This window comes from Rhinolophus sinicus, chromosome 4 (assembly GCF_057876585.1).
Source record: "Rhinolophus sinicus isolate RSI-liver-muscle chromosome 4, RSI-T2T, whole genome shotgun sequence".
Taxonomy (NCBI): domain Eukaryota; kingdom Metazoa; phylum Chordata; class Mammalia; order Chiroptera; family Rhinolophidae; genus Rhinolophus; species Rhinolophus sinicus.
This window is the reverse complement of record NC_142504.1, coordinates 8,518,975-8,544,619: the sequence shown is the minus strand read 5'-3', so window position 1 is coordinate 8,544,619 and position 25,645 is coordinate 8,518,975. Positions and strand designations below refer to the sequence as shown.

The 25,645-nt window shown below is 34.8% G+C and overlaps 1 protein-coding gene across 2 annotated transcripts in view; it reads left to right on the top strand.

The window, feature by feature from the left end:
* Positions 1 to 25,645, top strand: part of SEPTIN7 (septin 7) — an 86,214-nt gene that overhangs the window by 42,182 nt on the left and 18,387 nt on the right. For both annotated transcript variants that reach the window (XM_074340997.2, XM_019726311.3), the window contains exons 3-7: positions 5,412 to 5,518; positions 16,517 to 16,617; positions 17,515 to 17,649; positions 22,532 to 22,649; positions 24,999 to 25,091. In XM_074340997.2, the coding sequence (XP_074197098.1) occupies positions 5,412 to 5,518; positions 16,517 to 16,617; positions 17,515 to 17,649; positions 22,532 to 22,649; positions 24,999 to 25,091 (554 nt within the window). The remainder of the gene's footprint in view (positions 1 to 5,411; positions 5,519 to 16,516; positions 16,618 to 17,514; positions 17,650 to 22,531; positions 22,650 to 24,998; positions 25,092 to 25,645) is intronic.

The following is a 25,645-nucleotide window of genomic DNA, read 5'->3' as shown; positions in this document are numbered from 1 at the left end:
TGTGAGTTGTCTAGGAATAGATGGAAGTTAACTTATTTAGATACCTCCTGATACATCAAAAATTGACCACAGCTAAATTTTAGTTCAGAGTGTATAAGCTGTTATTTCATGTAGTTAATGTCAAGAGTTCAAATGAAGAAGAGAAAAAAAATGCACTGGGGGAAAAAAATCGTAAGTGGAAGTATGGTTGGGTATTTTCTGATTTTTACTGAGTATAAAAAAGCAGACAGCATTTAGAAGTTTTATAATAGTAGTATGAGGTTGGTGCATAAGTAATTGCGGTTTAAAAGGTTAAAAATAATTGCAAAAACCCCAGTTACTTTTGCACGAACCTAATACGTGCTATTTAGAATTAAGTAATTTTAATAAGGAAGAAATCTTAACCATTGCTCTCACAAGGAGAATTGCTCCCAAAAAAAGTCTTGTGTTTAAATAGGAAAATCATGAGCCTAAGTTCTCTAGAGCCAGATATATACTAAACTTTACTATATATTTTATTTACCAACTGTAAAATAACTTGTTTAAATGCCTGTGAGCAATTGTTGAAGGATTGAAAACAAGTCTATAAACATAGAGATATACAATAATTACTATATCATTCTATTTTTTCCCTCTCCGATAGTAAAGGAGGAAACTTACAGATATTAATCGTCTATGACAATATAATACCTAAATATGAAATTTATGTCTTATCTCCTTTTTAAACTTACCTGAGGAAACTGATCAGATTCCTCTCCAAGATAATTATGGCAATAAAGATAAAAGTAGGACGTAAGCAGCCTAAAATAGAAATGCTAACAATGCTAGGAGCTTAAAAGGTGGTTTCAGTTGGTATTTAAGAAACAGTTTTTTTTGTTTGGTTAGTTTTTTTGGTGTGTGATCATATTAAAAAATAGCCATTTTTGAGGGAGTCAGTTTTATTGACAAATCATTTTTATGAAGAGGAGGGGTAAAACTTCCTTGATTTGGACTAATTGTACAGGAAGTTTTCTGAATTTTTAAAACCTGAATATCCACTATAAGAAATATTGTGCTACATTTCATTTTCCTTCACTACTCAGTAATGAGCGGCCTCTTCATTTTGCTGATAAGGAAACTGAAGTGAAAAGGTTGCATAATGGTAAAGTGGAAAAGCTAGGATTTTTGAACCTGTGTGTTTCTAAAGTTTGTTGAAGTTTATCCTAATGTAAACTATAAAATCTTTGTGTTTAATTGATTTTTTTTTGTAGTGTCACATTTTTTATTCCTCTTCTCATCATTTATTGTATATTCTATAGATATTTTCTTTATGGTGATCATAGAAGTTACATATAACAATCCTGTTTTAATAATCAAATTAGTACCATCTTTACCTTAATTATACCCAACCACTCATATACAGCCCTCCACACACACCTTTTTGTTATTGATGTCACAAATTGTATCATTAAACATTGTGTACTCATTAACATAGATATATGATTAATAGTTATTTTTAATTTGTCTTTTAAATTTTATAGAAAATATAAAATGGAGTTACAAACCAAAATTACAATAATACTGGTTTTTATATTTGTCTATGTATTTACCTTTACTGGAGATCTTTATTGTCAAGGGTCGTTTCATTTCAACCTGAAGGACTCCTTTCAGCACTTCTTGTACAGCATATGTAGTGATAATTAATTCCTTCAGTTTTTGTTTATCTGGGCATACCTTAATTTCTATCTCAGTTTTTAAGCACAGTTTTGCCAGATATAGAATTCTCACTTGACATTTATGTCATAACGCTGCCTTCTGGCCTCCCAGGTCTCTGCTGGGAACGTGGCTGACAATCTTACTGAGGATGCCTTCTGTGCGTATCGCTTCTTTCTTGGTGCTTTCAAGATTCTCTCTGGCTTTTATCAGTTTGATCATGTTGTGTCTCGGTGTGGGTCACATCATGAGTTTGTTGAGATTCTTAGATTTGTAGATTTATGTATTTCATCAAATTTGGAAAAATTTTTGGCCATTTTTTCTCTTCAGATGATCTCTTTGATCCTTTCTCTTTCTTCTCTTTCTGAAACTTTTCATTGTGTATGTATTTTGATCCAGTTGATGGTGTCCCTCAAGCCCCTCAGGCTGTGTTTGCTTCATTCTTTTGTCTTTCTGCTCCTTAGACTCAATACCATATTTTGCCATGTATAATGTGCTCCCGTGTATAATGTGCACCCACAATTTTGGCCCAAACTTTCAGGAAAAAATGTTTCGTTTTAATTTTTTAATTCAAATTTCTACTTATTTACATTTAGGTTCTTGTTTTTTGTATTATAAAGGAATTTTAGCATTTATCTTTTAACATATTATGATACAAGAAATTTTATGTAACAAATAATTACAAAACACAAGAACAGATACAAGGTACAAGAAATTTTATGTACCAGTAACAAATTTATGATATTTACACATAGAAGGCCAAGAACTCTTCATCGTTGAAAGTTCGTTGTAAGTTCAACAAAACCGATGATTGTATTCCAGAGTGTTATTTTTCATAGATATCATTATTGATTTCTAGAGTTACACTTTTTAGCTCATAAGAATAAATGCAAGAATTGAAACCATTTACATAGACACAGAATTAGTACTACCCACGTATAATGCTCATTCTTATTTTTCCCTCACAAATTTGGGCAGAAAGGTGCTCATTATACACGGGAAAATACAGTAATTTAATTGTCCTGTTTTCAAGTTTGCTGATTCTTTTGTTAGCTGGCTCAATTATGCTGTTGAACCTCTCTAATAAATTTTTCAATTCAGTTACTATATTTTTTAGCTCCAGAATTTTTGTTTGTTTTGTACTATTTTTCAGCCCCAGAATTTTGTTTGTTTCTTATTGCAGTTTCTCTGTCTTTGTTTGATATTCTTGTTTTGTTTTTATATTGCTTTCCTGATTTGTTTTACTTCTTTGCACATTTTTTCCCTTTAGCTCTTTGAACATATTTAAGGCAGCTATTTTAATGTCCTCATCTAGTAAGTTCCAATATCTGTGCTGCTCTAGGAATGGTTTCTGGGAACTTGTTTGGTTTATTTCTATGGAGTGTGTTCTCGTTTCTTTTGCATGCCTTGTGGAGGTTGTTGTTGTTGTTGGTGGTGGTGGTGGTGGTGGTTGTTGAAAACTGTGCATTTTAAAAAACAGTCACCCTTTCAAGTCTTCACAGACTGGCATTGTATGTCAGGGGCTACTGATGGTTCGCTGGCCATGCTGTAAGCCGAGAGCTCAGCCTGGAGTGAAAGTTTAAGGTCTTCCCAGGACTTTCCTGAACATGTGTATTGATTGCTTGGGCCTGTGTGTGGCTGTCTCAATTTCCCCTGCATACGTGGATGGTTTTGAATCTTAATTCTCCACCAGTCTCACCCCAGCTTCTGGGACCTTAGGTGATCTGTGGTGTCTATTCGCCTGTAATCTTTTGCTCCAGAAATCTGCAGGTTTGTAGCCCCCCCGACAGTTTTCACCAGTGGTGTCCAGTGCTTTTCCCACCTGAAATCTCAGTTAGGCAAGACCGGAACCAGTCCTTCTGGCAGACCCTAGAAAGGTTGAAATGTTTTAAGCAAAATCTACTCTGTTCCTTCTGGTTTGAGAGAAGGCTTGGGAACTGGGCTTCCACCTCCTTAGGACCCAGACATACCACAGGGAGGAGGATAGGGCAATAGCAAATTAAAATAACATGGAATTCCCTGTTGTTTTACACTTGGCATTTTCTTGACTGGGCATGGACTTGGTTGCTATAGACATTTGTCTGTTTTTCCAGAGCTCCACTAGGGTTAATTCAGTTGGTTTCTAGTTGTTTTTGATGTTTCTGGGAGGGCTTAGACCTTCCTAGTTTGCTATTTTGCTGACATCACTCAAGATTACTTTTTAAATTATGAAAACAGTACAAGCTTAGTGAAGAAAATTTAGAGCACACAGAAATGTAGAAAGCAAAGGAAAAAAGTCTTAACCCACAATTCTGCTACTCCACAGTAGCCTTTATTAAATAACATCTTGATGTGTTGTCTTTCAGGCTCTTTTTTTTCCTTCATCTTTCCTTTTGCTTTGCCCTGTTTCCTTTTGTTATGCAACCCATCACCACCAAAAAGTGTGTGTGTGTGTGTGTGGGGGAGTGATTTAATATATAAAATAAGGTCTAAACATAATTTTAGTCAGTACAGTGCAGTACAGTTAATTTTTTAATATAGTGTCCTTTTAACACCCAAAAATATTTTTATCAGCACCCAAAATTTTCATTTATGCTTCTAAATGAAAGTAATATAGATATTTCTGATTATCCCCAAATTTTTAGGTTTTATTCTAGTCTTTTTTCCTTTATTCAGTGTATAAGAGATAAGAAAGAAGCAAGTATGGAGAACTATAACTTTTTTTCCTGTAACTTAGAAATTTATGAAATTTTTACATCTAAAAAATATTTGCATCCCCTCATTCAAAGTGGGTAGATAAGCTTCAGACCACCTGAAATGGATCTTACCTTTCTTGAGAGCCAACATAAAAAGAATCTAGACACAAATAGTAAGGTTAATATTGTGACATCACTTATTTAGGCTAAAGGTGCCTATAAAATGAACTAGCAATACCTAGATTCTTTAACCCTGTGCCATATTAATTGATAATTACAATATGATTGTCATTTATTTTAGCCTTGTATTATGTATATTCTGAAGCTATTTACATTTTGATACAAATTAACTGTATTTGGTGAGGTATATTAAACTTGACATGGAATGTCAAAGACGAGTATGTGATCTTAATGGAAATTGTGTCCTACCTTCCTCCATTTCTACTCCTACCTCTCTCAGAAGCACTGGAAAAAGTAATTACCTGCCATTTTTTTAGTCTAATTTATACTTATGCTGTGTGATATATGGGAAGGTAAATTGGAAGTAATTTTTTGTGTTTCACTTTATACTGATGTGCCTTGTGATTAGTTTTTCTTTTTCTCAGCAGATTCCTACTTTTCATAGCTGTATGATTTCTTGCTTTGGTCATTCATTAATTATGTATTGTCTATAATAAGCATTTATAGTTAATTTATTTTATGTTTTATTTCACTAAAGCAGCAATATATAATTTAGTGTTTCCGTCATGACTAACTTTGACCTTTAGGAATGCATTACTGTAAAAATAGAGGCTCTTGTTTCAGGTACATTACTTTTAAAGATCACAGGTTGTAAAATCATAAAGCTAAAAAAAATCCTTGGAAACATGAGTCCAGTTTGATAGATAAGAAAATGAGGACAAAGAACTTACTCTAATAGTAAGTCTTTTAGTATATTTTCTAATGTCACTGTCTTGTCCCACCAAGAAGTACTTATATAAAGCAAGTTTGATTATAGCAATGGTTGAATATTAAGGTCGATAACAGGACTGAGTTTAACAGATTTTCTCCCCTTATTTCTTTTAGGTGAATCTGGACTGGGAAAGTCAACGTTAATCAACTCATTATTCCTCACAGATTTGTATTCTCCAGAGTATCCAGGTCCTTCCCATAGAATAAAGAAGACTGTACAGGTATGTATATTAATATTGTTAATTGATAGAAGCTGCAGTAATGTTTCCACACAAAACAGCTCTATAACTTTTATTATGCTTCCCTAGAGGTAGGTTTCAGATTTGGCCTCAACCAGTGTAAAGTGGTTAATGTGATTATTGATAAGAGAGAAGAAGAAGTGCAGCTAATTAAAAGAATTATCTAGGTTAAAACCTTCTAAATTTGTCCTGAGAACCCTCCTAGGGATTACACTGTGATGTAGTAAATAATAACACAAGAGTTATGCTGTCGAGTATGGTAGCTACTTGCCATATGTGGCTATTTAAGTTTGAATGAGCTAAAAGTAAATAAAATTAAAAATTCAGTTTCTCATATACAGTAGTCACTTTTCAAGGGCTCAGTAGCCATATATGGCAAATGGCTACAATTTGAGCAGTGCAAATACATTTTCACCATTGCAGAAAGTTCTATTGGACAGTGTTGGGAAAACATGACTTATGGAAAAGTCATTATTATTTAAACACAGTGTTCTGTATTAGTCAGTAGCATAATACCACATGATGGTTGAATGGTAGTAGCAATTCATTAAGATTCCCAAGTTATGTGTGGTCTAATTTAGTACTTTCCAATCTTTCATGTGCATTCAGATCACCTGGGGAGCTTGGTAAATTTACTTCCTGTTTTCTCCTAGGTCTGAGGTAGGCAAAGAGTCTGCATGGCTAACAAAATCCCAGATGGTAGCAATGCTGCTGGTCCATAGAGCACACTTTGTATAGCTAAGTGCTGCATTCTAGATCTGTACTATCCAGTGCAGTGGCCACATGTGGCTGTTGAGCTCTTAAAATAGGAATAATCCAAATTGAGATGTTAATGCAAGTATAAAATACATCCCCGATTTTGAAGACCTAGTATATGTAAAAAAGAATGGAAAATATCTCTAAATCATTTTTTATATTGATTACATTTTGCAGTGATAATATTTTGGTTGTGTTGGGTTAAGTAAAATACATGAATTTCATTTCTTTTTTAAAATGGCTACTGAAAAATTTTAAATTACTTTTGTGGCTCACATTACATTTTTGTTGGGCGGCACTGCTCGAAACTATTGATTACAAATTGTTGGTGTAGTGATGCAGCACATAAGCAGACAGGCGAAGGAACAGTTCTGGCTGGAGTAGGCTTTACTGTGATAGCGATGCTGGGGCTGGATTTGAAGGATTGGTAGTGATTGTCCCAGTCTCGAGCTGGGAGGACAGCCTGGAAACTCGAGGCAGAAGCTCACATATAGCAAACTGCAAGATGCAGTTTAGTAGTAAGAACCCGAAGAAGTAATTCTGTGACTTGAATATCTTATTTCTCCTTTTTAAAGCTGTTCTTTGTTTTAGGATTTTTTTTTTTTTGTATCCCTCATAGAGCTTGAGATTTCAAATTACCTGCAAAAGTGTGTTCTAAAAACTTTCTACTATGTTTTTTATTTTTTGTGATCAATATTGGATATTTTAATCCTAAGCAAGAAGTTAAACTTAACTTTCTTAATGTAGGTATTTCAATTCAAGATCAGTAAACTAGGTAATGTAGAAATGTTAAAGAAACCCCAGTGTAGATTCCTAAGTTCATGAATATTTAATGTAAAATACCTGTTAGATCTTAATGGTCATGTACCGACCAATAGTGTTCTTGGTGATTAGTGCTGATGAGGTTTTTGGAGTCTTCTTTTTATTTCTAGCACCTGGCATAACGCCAGGCTGACCTTAATACTAGAACACGTGGTGAGTCATTAACACCTTCCCGGTACCGTGCAACGCAGTTCAGATGCATTAATTTACTTAATTCTTATAAGAACTTTATGAGGAAGTGGTATCATTATTTTACAAATGTAATATATGAAAGTAGTTTAAAATAACATAGAAAATGCCTCTGTGGACCATGTCTGAACTGTCTGGTGCTAGCTAGTACGGGATACTTAAGAGAAGTGGGTTTTGTAATGATCCACACATGATGTTTTCTGTCGCTTACTAGGTTTGAATTTGCAAGATGGACTCAGGAAGTTATTGACTTCCCTTTGAGTACTAGGCTTGAATTCCAGTAGACTACTGCTGAGTGGATGATAGAAGCCAATTAACTCATGCAAGTTTTGTACCTTACCATGTTTTGTTTTACTTTGTTTATTAATAAACACAAACGAACAGTATTTCTTGATTCATCTGTACAGTGATTTTTGTCTATATGTCTGAAGAGATGAGAGTATCATCACATGAAACCCGGAGAATTCAACACATAGAAATCTAGTTTGACATACTCTGCAACAAAGTATTTGCTCAAACAATGAGCAATTATTTGTAATGTAGTTACAACTGTGCTTATTCTAGCATGGTTCACATACTGCAAAAAGTATACTGTGTTTCCCCGAAAATAAGACCTAGCCGGACAATCAGCTCTAATGCATCTTTTGGAGCAAAGATTAATATAAGGCCGGGTCTTATATTAATCTTTGCTCCAAAAGACGCATTAGAGCTGATTGTCGGCTAGGTCTTATTTTTGGGGAAACATGGTATTAAATTGGATTTATATGCAATAGTCATCAGTGATTCCCCAAATTATGAGACTGAGTATTTTTTCTTTTTAATTGTATCTTCTCAATTTTATACAGTGAGCATGCTTTTATAATTTTAAACACACACACACTTGAAGAAAATATATCCAAAAGATTAAAAAGTAGTGTGGAGGGGGAGCATAAAATTCATAGTAACAATTGGTTGTAGGTCAGTTCAACAAAGTCTGTCCTCTAATAGTCTTTATGCCAAAAATAAATTTGCCAAACCAACAAATTTATCAAAAATATTGATAGACCGTATGGTACTGTCTACACAAAACCAGTGGCTCTCCTGCAGATTTTTCCATCTCACTAAATGACAATTCTACCTTTCTCATTGCTCAGATCAAAAACTTGGAACCTTTGTTCCTCTAACTCCACATGTAATCCATCCACAAATCCCATTACCTCTACTTTTAACAACACATCCAGAATCCTACCACTTTTTCCCACTCCCTGGTACCACTCATATCCATGGTTCCATCATCTGTCTTCCTGATTATTACGATAGTAGCCTCCGACTTCACCTTCCTGGTTGATCCTTGGCCACCACTCCAGTCTCTTTAACAAAGAGGTGAGAGTCTCCTTTTACAGTATAAATCAGATCATGTTGCACCTCTGCTCAAAACTCCTCAGTGGCCTCCTGTCTCATTCACAGCAAGGCCAGAGTCCTTACAATATGTAGGAGACCCTGTAGTATTTGTTCTCACTCTCCTCTTTAACCTACTTTCTACACTTACCCATTTTTGGCTTATTCTGCTCTGGCCAAACCAACCTCCTTGTTCTTTGAACAAGATAATTCCACTTTTACCTCAGGACCCTTGCACTTCCTGTGTTTCTGCCTGCAGTGTTCTTCCCTGAGAGACGCTTATGGCTTGCTCCCTGATTTTCTGTTCTCTGCTTAAAACTCGCTTTCTCAGTGAGGCCTCCCCTACCACCCTGTGAACTCTTTCCAGTCCCTACCCGTCACTCCAAATGTGTAAGCTCTAGTTGGGTAGGGATTTCAGTTTTCACTGCTGTAAGCTCAGTTCCTAGAACTTCATCTGTTGTATGTTAACCTCCAGTATTTGTTGAATGACTGAAGAAACGATTTAAAAATATAAGAGTAAGTGTTTAGTTAGGGTATTTTAAAATTTGAGGATCTTTGAAGTTTTGTTGATTTTTGTCTGTGAAGTCCTGTAATCACCATTGTAGATTAAATGGAATAGTTTTAAAATTTGAGGATCTTTTTTAAAGTTGTGTTGATTAAAATTTAATTTGTTTAATTGTTGTGTAGCTTGTATACTAAAACGATACAAATTTAAGCATACAGCGTGATGAATTTTTGTATATGTAATTTTAAATCCAGGTAACCACCACCTCGATAGGTGGTGGTTAAGATAGACATTTCTAGCACTCCAGAAGGCTTCCTTGTGCCTTCTCTCACTCAGTATGATACCCACCCCTAAATATAAACACCTTTCTGACTTCTCTCTCTATAGATTAATTTTGCTTGTTCTTGAACTTCTTCACTTCAGTGTATTCTTTGTGTCTGGTTTTTTCACTGAAGATTATGTCTGGTATTTGTTCATGTCGTGTAGCTGTAGCTTTTTCATGCTGTCTAGTATTCCACGGTAGGAACATTTCACAGCGTATCCTTTCTGTTGTAGATGAGCATTTGGATTTTCAGTTTTTGACCCCTGTGGATATTCTTGTACATATCTTTTGGTGGACATAGGCACTCGTATTTATTGCGTACATTTGTGTGCATACATAAAAGTATTAAGGTATTTCATTGTTTCATTTTGTTTTCCTTGATTTCTTGCAAGATTGAACATGTCTTATAAACTCATTAACTGTTCAGATCTCATTGAAGTGCTTTGACCATCTTAATGTTTCCTGTCTTTCCTCCTTTATCTGGAGGAATTTCTTATCTAGCTAATGGTCCCTTACATTTCAGAAATTACAGAGAATTTCTCTCAGGCTAGCATCTGTTCAAGACATTGGAAATGCTCTCGATTTGTTAGAATTCTTTTTTGTACTGACCTATTTCCAGAATAATCCAGTTTAAACTCACTTTATCTTCCTTTAAGGTAACACTTCCAAAGTGCCCTGTTTTATTGTGATTATCTTCCTGATTCTTCCTTTTTTGAAAACAAGGGAGCAATTAGGGCTGAAAGTATCTCTAGTAAGATTTTTAAGACAACTGCCTGTGTACCACTGTTAAGTCCCACCTCCCCTTTTTTCAAAACCAAAAATAACACTTACATCATCTGAGAACTGGATTTATCCTGACAGAAGCCCAGAGCAGCCCTCTTTCTTGACTGTACTATGGAGGTATTCCCTGGTATACTGAAACAATTTGAAGATCATCTAAATTTTTTCCTCACTTACCCTGGAGAGAACATGACATGTTCCAGGTCATTCAATGTAGTTAGAGAATAGAATGTAATTTTCTTTCACAGTTGACCGGCTCTTTGCCAAGCCCAGTAATCTGTCAGAGATCTGCTCTTGGAATCTCATGAATTCTCTCAGTAGAAAGTGGTCAGATGTTGTATCTCAACCCAGACATATTAGCCCAGGAGGATCATACAGTCCTGAATTTCAAAAGGCAAATGTCTGCAATTTTCCTGACCTGAAGGCTTTCTGGAACGCTTGCAGCTGTCAAAAAAAAAAAAAAAAGAAGAAGAAGAAGGATAGAAAAATACGGTGCTGAGTCCAAAAAGGGAGTGAAATTTTAATAAAGACCACGGTTTCATAATCTCTTCCCTGAGCATCGTTTATTTACAAGAGACTTGTATCTTAAAAAGAAATTCCTTCAGTCTTGGAAGGAAGGAGAAACTATCTACACTGAACAGATATGATTCTGAGCTTCCTGTTATATTTAAGTGGTTCTGATTTGGATGAGCTTTTCAATATTAGAAGTCCTTTGAGATTCATTCCTGACCTCCTGTCTTGGGCCTCATGACCCTGAGCTGTGCAGTTCCAAACGGAAGCTGACACTCTTGTCCTGGAGGTGTTTATACCAGTGATTCTGAAATGTGGGTGTGCATCGCCGTCCCCTGGAGGGCTTGCTGAGCCCCCCACCCCAGAGCTTGCTATTTGATGGGTTTGAGGCAAGGCCCGAAGAATTTGCACATCTAATAAGTTCCCAGGCTATGCAGCTATCAGTCCGAGTTTTACACTTTGAGAACCTCTGCTCTGTAGTGTCTCTGGCTTGCTGCAAACTTGTTTTGTCCTGTCTCTGTGGGAAGGACGGAAGAGAAGGAACTGCTTTTCCTTCTTTCAGAATATCTCAAGTTGAATGAAGTAGCATCATGTTACTTCCATTTTTATTCACACACACACACACACACACACACACAAGGTGCCAAAAATATGTATACACATATTAAACTATATTAAAATTGTAATACTCAATATATACCGATTACAAAAGATGAATACAAGTCACGTTTGACTTCTGCAATTACAAGAGGTGCTCAAAGTGGTTACCATCAGCATCCAGACACTTCAGATTACAGTGAACTGCTTGAGCAACGTTGACAAAAGTGTCCACGTGTATACATTTTTTTTTGCACCCTTCTATATATATTTTTCCCAGTAGACTGATTAAAATGAAATGATAGAAAAAATTGATCACTTGAGCTCCCCTTCCTGTTCCAATCTCAAATATAGATCCTCAAATTAATAATACTATGCAGGATAATATTACATGCAGTATGTATGGTAGCAAGTTTTATAATGTTTTAAAATTTTTTAGATCTTCATGTCAGTGAAAGGATGCCAACTATCTCCTAGGGAAAGACTGTCCTTTATTCTGAGACTAAATCCATTTCAGTTTCTTTTGTGAAATGACAGTGTTAGATTTTTTTAAAGTTTTTACTTGGAACCTTATGTTGGTCTCCTTTGAAATATTTTTTTCTTGATCTGTGAAGTCCTGTAAATCACTAGTGTACATTAAATGGGCACAAAAATTTTGGAGGTGCGAAAAGGTGAAAACAATGAATTCTATCCCAAAGATAACATATATATATATATAGGCTCTTTGAAACATTTTTATAAAGTCCAGTTAGGAAACTTTCCTGTTGATGTTGCTCCCCTCTTGGTAGTTTTTTTCTAAACCAGTCATTCACAGAACAGATATTTGAATGTTTGTCTTACACTGGGTTTGGGGGCTACAGTGATGATGGACACAGTCAAAATTCTCAAAAGTTTCACAATCAGTGAAGGATGTAGCAAACAATTATGATTTAGTGAGAAAGATGCTGTAAGGTGCTGCAGAGGTGACCTTGGCGAGGTAGACGTTAGTGAAGTAGTAGGAGTGGAGGGTAAAAGGCAGTGGGTTGAGAAATGAGTGGTAAGGAAGGCAGTAAAGATGGGTAGCTTTGAAGGAAGGGATGAGAGAGAATACCTGGCGACTGAGAGTAGAGGACCCAGAAAATCATGTGGTTTTTATTTCCAGAGAATATTTATGTCCTGTGGAGAATCGGCCCCTAAGAGATGAGAGGTTGAAGATACAGGGAAATAGTCTAAACATTTGTCAAGATGGCTCTGAACATGGACAGTGATCAGATCCGCAGCATAGATGGAGAGATTAGCCTTAGGAAAGATGGGATCTGTTCCACCGAACAGGAAGAGATCATTGATTGCTTCAGACAAATTGGGGATGCTCTTGTCTTCAGGTAGAGAGAAGGTGCTTTCCAGAGTGTGGTGGCAGAGATCCTAGGCAGAGCCTGGGAAGCGCAGTCCTGGGAAATGAGAGGCGGGAGACTAAGGAGCACACATGAGGATTGTCAGACAACGGGATTCATGCTGAGGGGGATGTTCATGAGTTTTATGGAACAGAAAGGTATCTGAGCAGAAAGGAAAAGAAATAAAGGGCTGGGGGGGGGGGGAGGCGGCGGTGCTAGTGGAAAATGAAAGGGACAAGGGACTCAAGATCTCCGTGTAAGGAGATGGAAATGAGGTGTAGTGAGAAGAGAAGGCAGAATTAGAATACTAGAGAACTTGCTTCTCAATGAACTAGTTCTGGGTGTGGATGGGAAGGAAGTAGTCTGTGGGCATAACTATTGTATTGGTCATTGCTTCTTTTAGTTTCTTGTGGAACATAATGAAGCATTTAAAATGATGTTTATCTTTTGAGGCACTAAATAATTAAAATAGTTTTTGTGTTTGAGCTAAGTGGAATGGCTCAGGCTCAGGCTGTTCCAGTATCTGCAGAGCTTTGGCTGTGATGCCGAAGCAAGTGTAGGTCATGATAAGGTCATGACAGAAAACTTGAACCCTCGCCTCAAAATTTAATACAGTTAATTAACACTTTTTATTTATCATAACAAATGGCTGTTACACATTAGGTTAGAAATGTTTAGTGTATTAACAGCCTTTTGAAAATGAAAGAAATGAAGCAGTATAAACATTGAAGGTTTGACATTCTTTTTCCTCAGATTGAAAAACAACAGTATTAGAAGAAAGAGTGCCTTGGATTTCTGGAATCTAGGAATCCAAGAGGCCTCAATAAATTAATACACATAAACAATATAATGAGCTTTAGTTTTATTTTGAAGAGAGAAACAGTTGAAAATGCCCTTGATTCATTCCTTTAGTATTAAATTATGCATTTAATCTTAGAGAACTCTGAGTGATGCCATAAAATATGCTGATGTGACCTGCTTAAGTAAAGTGCATGGGAAAGTGGCCATTTGGAATAGATTTGTTAAGAAAAGTTTGAAATTCCTGGACTTGAATTAATTTGTTTTCCATGGATCCCATGAGGATACTTGGAAAATCAGATGGTAGGATACAGTTGGATCCTGTGAATGGCACTAGTTTACAGTTATGTTTTCTGGATTTCTTCCACATGTTGCCGTCTTCTTTGTATTTGACCTTGTATGGATACACAGAATTTCATAGGCCAGAGAAGAAAAGAAGCTTATAAACAGACTCTTTATATAAAATACAGATCTTCATTCTTCTTATCATGTCAATAAACAAGTTGTTGAACTCATTTTTTAAAATAAAAACGAGGAAACAAAGATCTTAAAATTTAAGCTGTTTTGGTGTGTGGTTAGTGTACGATTCGTTACCGAAGGTAGAAATGGGTTTTTTGTAGTAACAAGGGAACCAAAAATGGTTTGAAGTAAAATTGGGAGATGATTCAGGTAGAACAATTATATTTTTGCACTGGTTTCTAATATACAGTACTATGTCATTTAAACGAATTATCAGATAAAGGGATGGCATAATTACTTTAAATTTTTCTGTTTCAATGACAGTTATCATAAATGAATGACGTGTTTTTATAAAGGAGGTGGAGGTGAATTCATTATATATTGAGGTATAAGATTTGACTAGATGGTCCTTTTTAAAATTGATATGTAATTGACACAACCAGAATGTCCTTTGACTAGAGGATCACCAGATATATAAAATGTGAACTTCTTAAGTCATGTGAGATAACGTCACTTAAAATTTTTTTTAGTTTTGGTAATCTAACACTCATGAGTCTGAGTGTTTGCTCAGTTATTTTGCCCCCCTCATATTAGAGTAACCCGATGTCAGACAAGCTGTATTATCTTGGCTGTGTGGTGTGGAACAATGGTCTCCCAAGTGATATGCTTCCATCATTGATACAGAAAATATTCGAGCCCTTATTTTTTTGATGTTTATTTTTTTGATCTACAGAGAAACTAATTCCTATTAACATTTAATGTTCAGATTGCTAATTGTATATACTTGGTACATTTGGGATGCTCAAAATTTTCACTGAGAGTTTATACCAGGATCAGAGCAGTCTGAAGACTATTGGTCTAAAAGATAAGACCTTTGAGTCTTGTTTGTGTAAAAGACGAGAAGCTCATCCATGGACTTGCAATGTCCAAATCTCAGGCAGTGTCTTCAGTTTTCACAAGTTTCTTTTTTGATAATCTTTTAACAAAATAACTTTATTGCCATAGACCTGCACCGTCCAATTTAGTAGTCACTAAGCCACATGTGGCCATTTAAATTTATTTCAAATTAAATAAAATTAAACATTCCATTGCTCAGTTACTCTTGTCACATTTCAAGGGCTAAGTAGCCACGTGGGCAAGCAGCTACCACATTGGACAGAGCAGATGCAGGACATGGCCATCATCTCAAAGGGTTCTGGTGGACGCTGCTGCTGCAAACTTTCCTTACTCAGCAATCTTACTTTCATCTCCTCAATCTCTTCATGCATTAGCTATCATATGTCAGGAAATGCCAAAGGAAAACGGAAAGACATCATCATTTCTGTAATCTCTAAAGGCACACCAAACTTCTCCCAGAAATTAGTCATTTTTCCTTTCCAAACTCTGTTAACATAAATTATGGAAGTTGCTTTTCACATACCCATAATTACATTTTCCTTTTAAGTCTGGTAGTACTTAATTTGTACCATATTATGGCACTTAACACTCACATATTAATACAATTTTTGCCTCTTAAGTTAGCCTTTCAGCATACCTGGAGGCTGTAGTCTTTAGTAAGCACTTGATATAAAGGTACAGTGAGTGAAAGCCTATCTTTTCCTGGGGAATTAATCTTCTTTTCTGTCTAAATTAGTGTTCATTTTATCTAGCAGCAGGATATGCCCACGATAAATGATTTGTATGTTCTGATACAGAGTTTGGGGTTACAGAAAACTCTTAAATTGTAGGAGGAACTATTGTTAATTGTTTTAAGTCCAACACTTTTTATCAAATAGAACATTTTTACAAATTCTAAAGAGAACTGAAGCTTTTAATCAGAGTTAGTATGTTTTACCCTACCAGAATACATTTTTGTTCAATGCCTGGACGTTTGCTGATTGCTTTGGCCCAAAAGTGCAATGTCACATTTGAGAAGTGGATCTTAGCCATAACATAAACACAGTGCAAATAATTACAGACATTTGGAAAAAGATTTGGGAATGGTAATAAGTTCACTTGAGTAATTGGTTTGGACCAAACTAGATGGAGATAATCCAGGAAAACATTTACTGTAAGTGGTAGATCAGATGTACTTGTTTGATTAATCACATTTGATCTCTTTGAATTACTGAATCATTCAGGCACACTATTTGTATTATTATATGTGCATTTAGATGTGCATAATACTTATATAACCTAAGTTATATAAGTACATATAACTTTTATATAAGTATAATCTTTAGTGATTATTACTATTTTATCAGTTCCTATTTTCCTTGTTTATACCAACTAGAACCATAAACCCAGTATTTATATAATGTGCTTTTCTTTCAAGTAGCCAGGACTTCTAATGTCCATAACAATTGATTCTAAAGAAAATGTGGGGATGCGTAGATTTAGTTTGCAAAAGGCTTCTTCATTGGTTTTGATTAACGCTCATTTCCCTACCTCTTCACCTTGTAGGAAACCACAGATGTAATGTATGGTATTAATATCTGTACCAATGACTCTTACAGGTGGAACAATCCAAAGTTTTAATCAAAGAAGGTGGTGTTCAGTTGCTGCTCACAATAGTTGATACCCCAGGATTTGGAGATGCAGTGGATAATAGTAATTGGTAAGGAGGGTTTGCCATCACTGCTTTCAATTGCGTTTGGGATATGAGGTTGTTAGACTTTTTCTGCATGTTTAACATTTTAAAACTCATCTTAGCAGAGGCCACTAAACTTTATGTGCTGTGACTTGGGTTCATATACCAACTTTACCACCTCCTTAAAATGTTACTTACCTTCTTTGAACTGATTTTCTTTTCTATAAAATGGAGATAATACCTATCCTAGAATTATTTTGAAGACAAATTCTAAAACAACGTATATACAAGAATTCTCATTATTGTAAGAAATTTAAAACTTTTCATTCTCTGCTATAATTTTATCCATTTGTATATATTATTTTCTATCACATCCTAATTTAAACCTTATTTTAGACCCTCAGTTTTTCCACATGTCATAAATGAAGAAAACATCCATGACATTTTAGTTGGAAATAATATCTCAGTATCTTATAAACAATATTTTTTTTTCTTTGAGTTCCACATTGTTTTTGAAGTAAATTTCTGCCAGCTTTTAAAACACCTGAATAAGTTCATCATGAGGCTTCTGTACTGTTTAATCTTTCCATTTAAAATGTAAAACTCTTTGGATATAATTTTTCATACTGTAAAATGTATTAGCATTGATGTGTTTACCAGTACAAATAATATAATAATGTAGTTATGTTTTGACTCTAAACACTTTTCTTTCATTTGGAAAGTTTAGAAATAATGGATTAAGATTTAGTCAACAATTTATACCTGTTTTAAGTTAGTATATATGTAGAATAATTTGGAATGTCTTCTGGTTAAATTGGTTTTATCTATTTAAAAATATTGATTATTGCCCTTCAACAGAGTCATCAGTTGTGCATTTATATGTTGAATTGCAACTTAATTATTTTATTTATCTGCATTCTATAGCTGGCAGCCTGTTATCGACTACATTGATAGTAAATTTGAGGACTACCTAAATGCAGAATCTCGAGTGAACAGACGTCAGATGCCTGATAACAGGGTGCAGTGTTGTTTATACTTCATTGCTCCTTCAGGACATGGGTCAGTACCTTGATGCTTCTGGTAACCTTTTTGTTGTTTTTTATTATTGCCCAATTTTGGATGCATATTTTATTAATCCTTATATCTGTGGTGTACATTTATTTAACTATACCAGTTGTAAAGTCCCAAATTCTATATAAACATGACTTATAAAAAAACTATTAATAACTTCTAGATAAGCTAACAATGATTTTATTTCTTAGTTTCTCATTCATAAGGCTTTTTTATCTGCTTCATGGAAAGGAACAGTGTTTCTATCATGGTTTGATGTCTCACCATGGCTAATATAGCTTTTTTTTGACCAATAAGGAGAAACAGCCATAACAATTAGCTTAGATGTATTCTAAGAAACTCTGAAGATGATATTTACTATAGATCTTACAGCGAAAGTTCCAAAAAGACATTAAGTGCCAAAATTCCCATGTGCCATTCCTTTCTTCACTAAATCTGTTTGGCTTCTGTTTTCACCTTAGCGATCGCAGTCACATTGTTTAAGTATATCATCAGTATTAACCTCTATTTATCAGGAGTTAAAAGGTTTCAGTATCTAGACATTCATCTGGTGTGATTGTTCTGTTTGTTAGTACAGCCAGCCTGTACTCCCTTTTTTGTTGTTTGTACTTCCTCTGTCATTTTGAGTAGATACATGTGTCATTGTCAACATCAAATGTTTGTAATTACTCTTCTTTAATCTTGTTCTTTGGGTAAATGACTCAGCATAACGCAGCCACTTGATTGTAACTCCACCATCTCTCCACCAAAAGGAGCTGGACTATTACATATCTACTAGTATCAGACAATAGCATTAACTCATAAAACACCCAGGTTACAGTAGTGTAAACCAGTTCCTTCATAAGAGTAACTTTCTCTTCTATTTTCTGCTTCTTCACCTTTTTCCTAGATAGGCTAGGGCCCATTATCACTCTCTTGGTTGAACATTATCATTACATAAAGCCTTAATTATGTCGTTTGCCATTTTTGCACTGTCTGATTATAGTGATGTAAATATTTCTTCTTTTATTTCTAATATTCATCTATAGTAAATAAAGCACAAAATCAACTCATCTACTTAAAAGGCTCAAAAAAAGTAATCTCAGAAGTACAACACACTGGATGGCCTTTTAAGAGTACTTGTTAGATTCTTCCTGAATTTATTAAATTACGTATTTTTAATCATTCTAGTTTAACTTGTTAGGGTTTTTTTCTGGACACCAACAGAGTAAAATCTTACTCTGCACTTAAGTCAATCGAAATTTGTCAGTTTATATTCATTTTATTATTTTAGATCTTTTGGACTCTCTCCAAGATTTAGTAATTCTCATGAAACCACATTTCTTCTGTCCCCCAGGGGAAAATGTATTTCTTAAAATTGCATGGGAAGTAAGATTTTTTTTTAAAAGAAAAAATATTTGATATGACTCAAATGATGTGTAGTGGCTTTGGGCCATTTCTTGTTTGTCACAAGGACTGGGAGTTCAGTTTTATTTCCTATGTATAAAAATGTGCTTTTGAAGAGTTTTTCAGCTTAACTGTTTTTGGAAGTGGAACAAAATTTTGCCTGTTTGTATGTGCTACTATGCGTTGAGTGAAAGAATATGACACTGAATTTTATGTAGAGAGTTCCAGTTCCCCTGCTCACTACAGACTGAAATTCCTGGCAGTCTGATAGATGAATCAGGACCTATCTTATCTGGGTAGTCCCTGGATTCCCTTTTTAGAGGGATCCTTATTTTGGAGTTATGAATTGTTCCAGCAGTGTATTTTCAATGCTCCCCACCCCCTCTTTTACCCCACCAGGTGTCATCACTGAATATACAGAGTTAATTTGTGATTTCAGCTATTGTTACTTCATTTTCTTTGTTCAGTGGTTGGTAATTGCTATTCAAATAAAAACGGACTTGGAACTTGAATTTTAAAATGGTGTTTTTACCCTTTTGAGTATTGACTGCCATTTAAAATCAATGTTACTTAGTGAATTTTATATAGAAGGCTTTTTCCCCTTATGTATATGTATGTATAGATTATAAATATGTGTCATTTGCCCTGTAGTTATTTTATTTTGCGGTAGGCTTTGAAGTTAGTCTTTTCACTCTAATGTGGGTTTATCTTCTAGAAATTCTGTAAAGGACTTTCCATTGTTTTAAAACAACATTTAAAAACTAAATTTGTTGGAAAAGATGGCCTGAAATAAAACTAAATGGACAGAGGAAAGATTTCAACCAGAACATACTATATAATCTACATGTGAACTAAATGTTTTCTGCTGTTGACATTTTGTAAGCTTCTAAAATTTGTATTCTAATTTAAAAGGGCAAAAGGGTTTTATCAGGGCTTTTATAAAAGGTTTTACCTTTTTTTTTTGCTTTACTTAAGTGTAAAATTTTATTAACTTGGATTTTGATTTTAATATTTTATATTAAGTGCTCTTAAGATTTATTAAAATTTTAGATTAACTGAATTCTTTTCTGTCACTGTATTAAGTAGGTGATGGTGGTAGTAATTTAAATTCGTCATGAGTATAATAATCTGGAAAGTGAACCATAAAAATACAGATCTGAGATTGATTAAATGGGCCATAGCTTTGTATTTAGTTTTGCATATAATGATTAACGAAAAGAAGCAAAACTTAAATTTTTTTCAAAAGATAGATAGATTCTTTCAGTTAACCCTAGTTAGTAAGGTTGCCTTTTATACATAATATAGTGTTATTCCATTCGCACACTCTTTTCTGTAGTGTTACCTATTCTGAGTGTTAATATCAAATTCCAGAGGATTCAAGATAAGGAGAATTAGAATAGGAGGTAGCTAACTTAATTCTCCATGTTGCCACCTTCCCTCCTTACCCTTGTCTCTGCCAGTCAGCGTCACCAGTGCAGAGGTATAGTATTATTTGTTGGTGAAAAGGAATACCTCATTAGTCTTTGGGTCCCAATCCCCCAACTATATAGTATATATTAAACTATAGCACTCTAAGAGAACCTAAGAAGTACTTTCTCTTCATTTTAAAATGTTAGTCAATAAACTTTATAACAAAATTAGACCTTTATTTCATTTCTCTTGTGGTTTTATAAAAGTTAAGGAATGCCACTTTGGAGTGATAATTTCTATGGAACATATTCCCATTATCTTTATTTATTTTGTAGAATGTTAATATTTAGTCTACAATATGTTCTAGATGTGAGGAATTTTTTGGTTTTCATTTAGAGTTATTCAAGGACATGAGGAAAGTCACAACGGCTTACTTTTTTGATCAGTAAATATTTGGGCACCTCTCAAGTACTGACATTGTACTTGGTGTTGGAGATACAGGTGAATGAGACAAAGCCCTTGCTCTTGAATATCTTCTAGTGAAAAAATGGGCAAAACAAATATACAAGTAGGCAACTACTATATGGCAAATTAAGTGTTGTGACCCTCTAGAAAGATGCCTACCTAGTCTTAAGTTAGAGAAAGATTCCCAGATGAAATGAGCACTGTGAGCCAAGTCCTAAAGGTGAATTAGGTGGGCCAAGAAGAAGAGGGGCGGGAATGGAGCCATGTTCCAGGCGGAGGCAGGACCGTATGGCCAGAGCTCACACTATGGGGCTTTGAAGGAATTGTGGGAAGTTCAAAATGGCTGGCGTATTGTGAGTAGAAGGTAGCAAAAGAGGCTAAGATTCTAAGAGCTGAGGACAGCTGGAGAGGTTATATATTCCCAGGTTATATATTCCCACACTAGCTAAGGAATCTGGCCTTCAGTAAAGTTTTCAGTCAGGGAATGACTCGATCAGATTTGGATTTCAGAAAGACCATTTTTGACTGTAGTGTTAGTGGTTTGGAGAGAAACCAGATAAATTCTTGTAATTATTCACACCAAAGATCTTGGAGGCCTGAACCAAAGGAATGGAAATGGGAGATATTTGTTTAGCAAATGTTGGTGAATCTTGGGAAGTGAGAGTCAGAGAAAGGAAGAATCTAAGGTTTCAGCCTTGAGTAATTGGGTGGATTGTAGTGCCATTCACCGAGATAGAAACATAGAAGGGGGACAGCTTGGCGGCTCAGATGAGCTTTTGATTTTAAGGAGCCAAAGTGGGATGTCCAAGTAGTATTTCCACTGGGTGAACACAAGTCTGCAACTTCAGAGCGAGATCTGGGCTCGGTGTGAAGATTTGAAAGTCATTGACCCATAGAAGATGACAGAAATCATTTTAATCGATGATAAATATAACAGTGTCGAGTAAAGAGAAGGCTTAGTAGTGAGTTTTGAGGAACATGCCTCTTAAGGGACCAGCTTACAAAGAGGACCATAAGGGAACAGCTTGTGAGGAAGTAATGCCAAATGCCGCATAAGGGGCAAATTAAAAAGTAATGGTAAACACCATGGTATTTATGAGTGAGCTGCTGCTAATTATATTGGCAGCTTAGAAGTAATTTGGTCCTTGAAAGTATCGTGTTAAAGTGGAGGCAGCAGCCAGATAGCAATGGGTAAAAGTGATGATGAAGAAGTTTCTCTTTTGAGCCTCTTTTCTGAGAAATACAGTTGATAGCAAGAACTAAATACAGGGTTCAGAGAGGACTAGCACTTTTCACTTAAAAACAAAAGGATTTCTCAAATTTTGAGTAATTATATTTATTACTATTCTAGGAAAGCCTATTAGGAGCCTTTCAGCTTTTTTCCATTTCCTCTTTAGGGCCAAACCCTCTGACCCAGGTGTTCAAGGGCAGGACTCAGGGCTCCTTCCGGTCCTGTTCTAGCCAGCTGTTCTAGCCCAGTTCATCTTCAGAGAGGGATTCTGATGACTAAGGAAAGTAGTTCCAGTGTATTTAACTTCGCATTGGGGATGTGAAGAATCTGTTTTTCCAAACGTATCAATTTAGTCATATTAAATATTGTGTATTTCAGACTTAAACCATTGGATATTGAGTTTATGAAGCGTTTGCATGAAAAAGTGAACATCATCCCTCTTATTGCCAAAGCAGACACACTCACACCGGAGGAGTGCCAACAGTTTAAAAAGCAGGTGGGCTGAAGAAGCTTGAACTCTTGAGTTTCTCATGCCATTCACGTCATTTGCAGTTTTTCATATTTTCTGTATAATGTATTACAGTGTATTTCTCTTGCTACATTTCTTTATGGTCATTTATATTGTATTCCAATTAACTCTTGAAAATGATCCTCTGCCTTAGTTTTCTCTTCAGAGCTCTTTTCCATCCATTATTGTAGTTCCCTTGTCTTTGTCACTTAATGCTATTAGATGTTCCTGCATAGCCTTCACCAGCACCCCTGCCCACACCCTTTAGAATTTTCTTAGACTGGACCAGGAAGAAGATTGCTTTTTGAAAGTGTATGATTATTTTGTGAATGTTTTCCCCCATTTTTGTCCTGGAACTTTTCCAATAAAACAATCAAATCCCTTTTATAATGGGTGTATTTGTTTCAGTGCCTTGCTAGTGCTGTTTGTCATTTTTATTTAAAAAATTTGTTTTGGAATAAAGTGGTACCTAATCGTTTTTTTTTTCGTTTTTTTTTAGCTTTCAATTTCATTTTCCATAAAGGCTGAACACCTTTTAAGCAGGGGTTTATTTTTTCCTCATTGTGTTTGGTTTCTTATATATTATATTTTATGAAATGTAGAGTCAATTTCTGGAATATTCCAGTAACCTATTCCAGTAGCCTATTTTTTTAATTTTAGGCTAATGTTACATATTTTTTAAACTGCAGCAACTTTGTAGAATATTTAAGAATAGTTCTTAATGGTAATTATCTCTTATTGTCCTTGTAGTCCTCTCTGTAACAGGATGCTTTTTTTTTCACCTTTTTCGATATAAATTTTAGAATATCTTAAACCCATTACAAAAAAACAAACACCTGTTGAAATTTGCTTTGAAATTATGTTAAATGTTTAAATTTTGACAATGTTTTAGTACATCATTTTTACTCTATTTGATATTCTACCAGGAGTATGTTTCTTTATTTTACATTTACTCCCATTTTTATTTTGTAATGTGCTATTTCTAAGTTCAAATATTAATCATATAACACATTTCTCCCCTTCTATCTTGATTTGTATGTATCGTGATTTGCAATGGTACTAAGAATTTAGGAAAAAGATGAACAAGCAGATTGGTTGTTGCATTGTAGTGTTTGTACAGTTTTCTTTTCCGTCTGCTTAAAAATACGGTTGTTAACCAGTGGTGCCTATCAGAATCTGGAGAACTTTTTCAAAATGAGTTATTGATCATATCCCTACCAGTTAATTCTGTAAATTAAGATGGGGTTTCAGCATTTGTTATTTTGAAGATGCTTACTCCGGCCCTTTTAATATAAAACTTCTGACTAAGAACCACTGCTTAGAGCTAGCTGTTAGTGTTTCTTTCTTCCAGTCATGCATTTGACACCTCATTATTTATTTGCATGTTTTTTTCTATATAGATACATACCCCAATTGTAAAAGATGTATGGTCCTGTTCTCCTACCTAGTATAGCAACCATGTAACACATTTTATTTAGGGTCCCTTCACTGCTGCTGGAGATTTTTACAGTGAGAGTAGCACTGAAATACCAGTATAGGCAGGGAGCTAGTTCTAGGTATGTTAGCTACCGGTCTGTTATGAGTTGGAATAGGGTAGGTAGTTGAACATTATTTGGATATTTGTATTCTGTTTAGAATTTGGAGTAATTTTGGACAAGATAATTTAATTGAACTAGGTTATTTCTGATGTTATTAATAAGTTGTCTTTCTTTTTTCTGCATTCTTCCCATTAACTCCTTAGCTTCTTAATTTTCAGGGTGAGGCATATATTTTCCCTGTGTGCTTGTCCAATCTTATATCTGTTGCTTCTTGATTTGTGTGTATGCATATGCACGTACAAGGATATTTTCTGACAATGTGTAAACTTTTCTTCTGGAGCCAATGCTGTACTTACTTTTACTTACCTTTGCCAAATTCTACTAATAATTTTAGGTGAGTTTAAGATCTGTTCATTCAGCTGAATAAAAACAGTTGGAGAGATCTACAGAAAGAATCCAGTCATTGTAAATAAGTAAATAGTAGAAATGAACTAGAGAAGGCCCTTTCTGGAATTTTGCATCAATTTTAGAATTCTTTTGGTATTATAACCACATGACTTTAACACTTCTGAAGTAATCGGATTTCAGCAATGGTATTTATATTTCAACTTCATAGTGTTTTGTTTTTTTAAAGACCAGCATAATACTGTATTGTTAGATTATAGTTTTTGCATCATTGAAAAACAATAAAGGACCTGGAGCTGAGGACTCGTAACAAATTTAAGAATATAATAAAAATAAAGTTAATGTACTAATTCTGTGTTGTGTGCTCTTTTGCTAATTTCCTCTTTCATTTTAGATAATGAAAGAAATCCAAGAACATAAAATTAAAATATATGAATTTCCAGAGACAGATGATGAAGAAGAAAATAAGCTTGTTAAAAAGATAAAGGTAGGTCTATTCCCATGCATATACTGAAATGTTTGGGGGCCTTAAAAACACTGTAATATCCACTGGAAAGACCAAAAATATTAGTGTTTTTAAGTAGTTGGCTTACAAAGTGAATAGGGAGATTTTTCAGTGTTGAATTCAGCTTTGCAATTAACTTTGTTGAGTGGCTATTATATGTAATAAGGCATTGTATGACATACAGAGATGAATAACGCAATTCCTTTCTTCACATGGTTTTCAGTTAACTGATTTTACATTATGTAATTTCCCCCTTAAATAACAGGTAATGAAAAGGGAGAGGATTTGTTCTTAAGCATTGTTATGTTTATTCTCTGTTTTAAGAGCCAAACAAAAATATGTTTTCTTTTGTCCTTTTATAAAAACCAACCAGAAAAATATACGAACATACTTTTCTGTATTTTTAATTTATAGTGGTTTCCTAAAGTACATTGGACCTAAAACTGGTGTATTGATTAATGGCATTATGTAAGCAAATAATTATCTTGGAATAGTGAAATACCAATGAAGACTTTCTGAGGTTTTATAAAATAGCC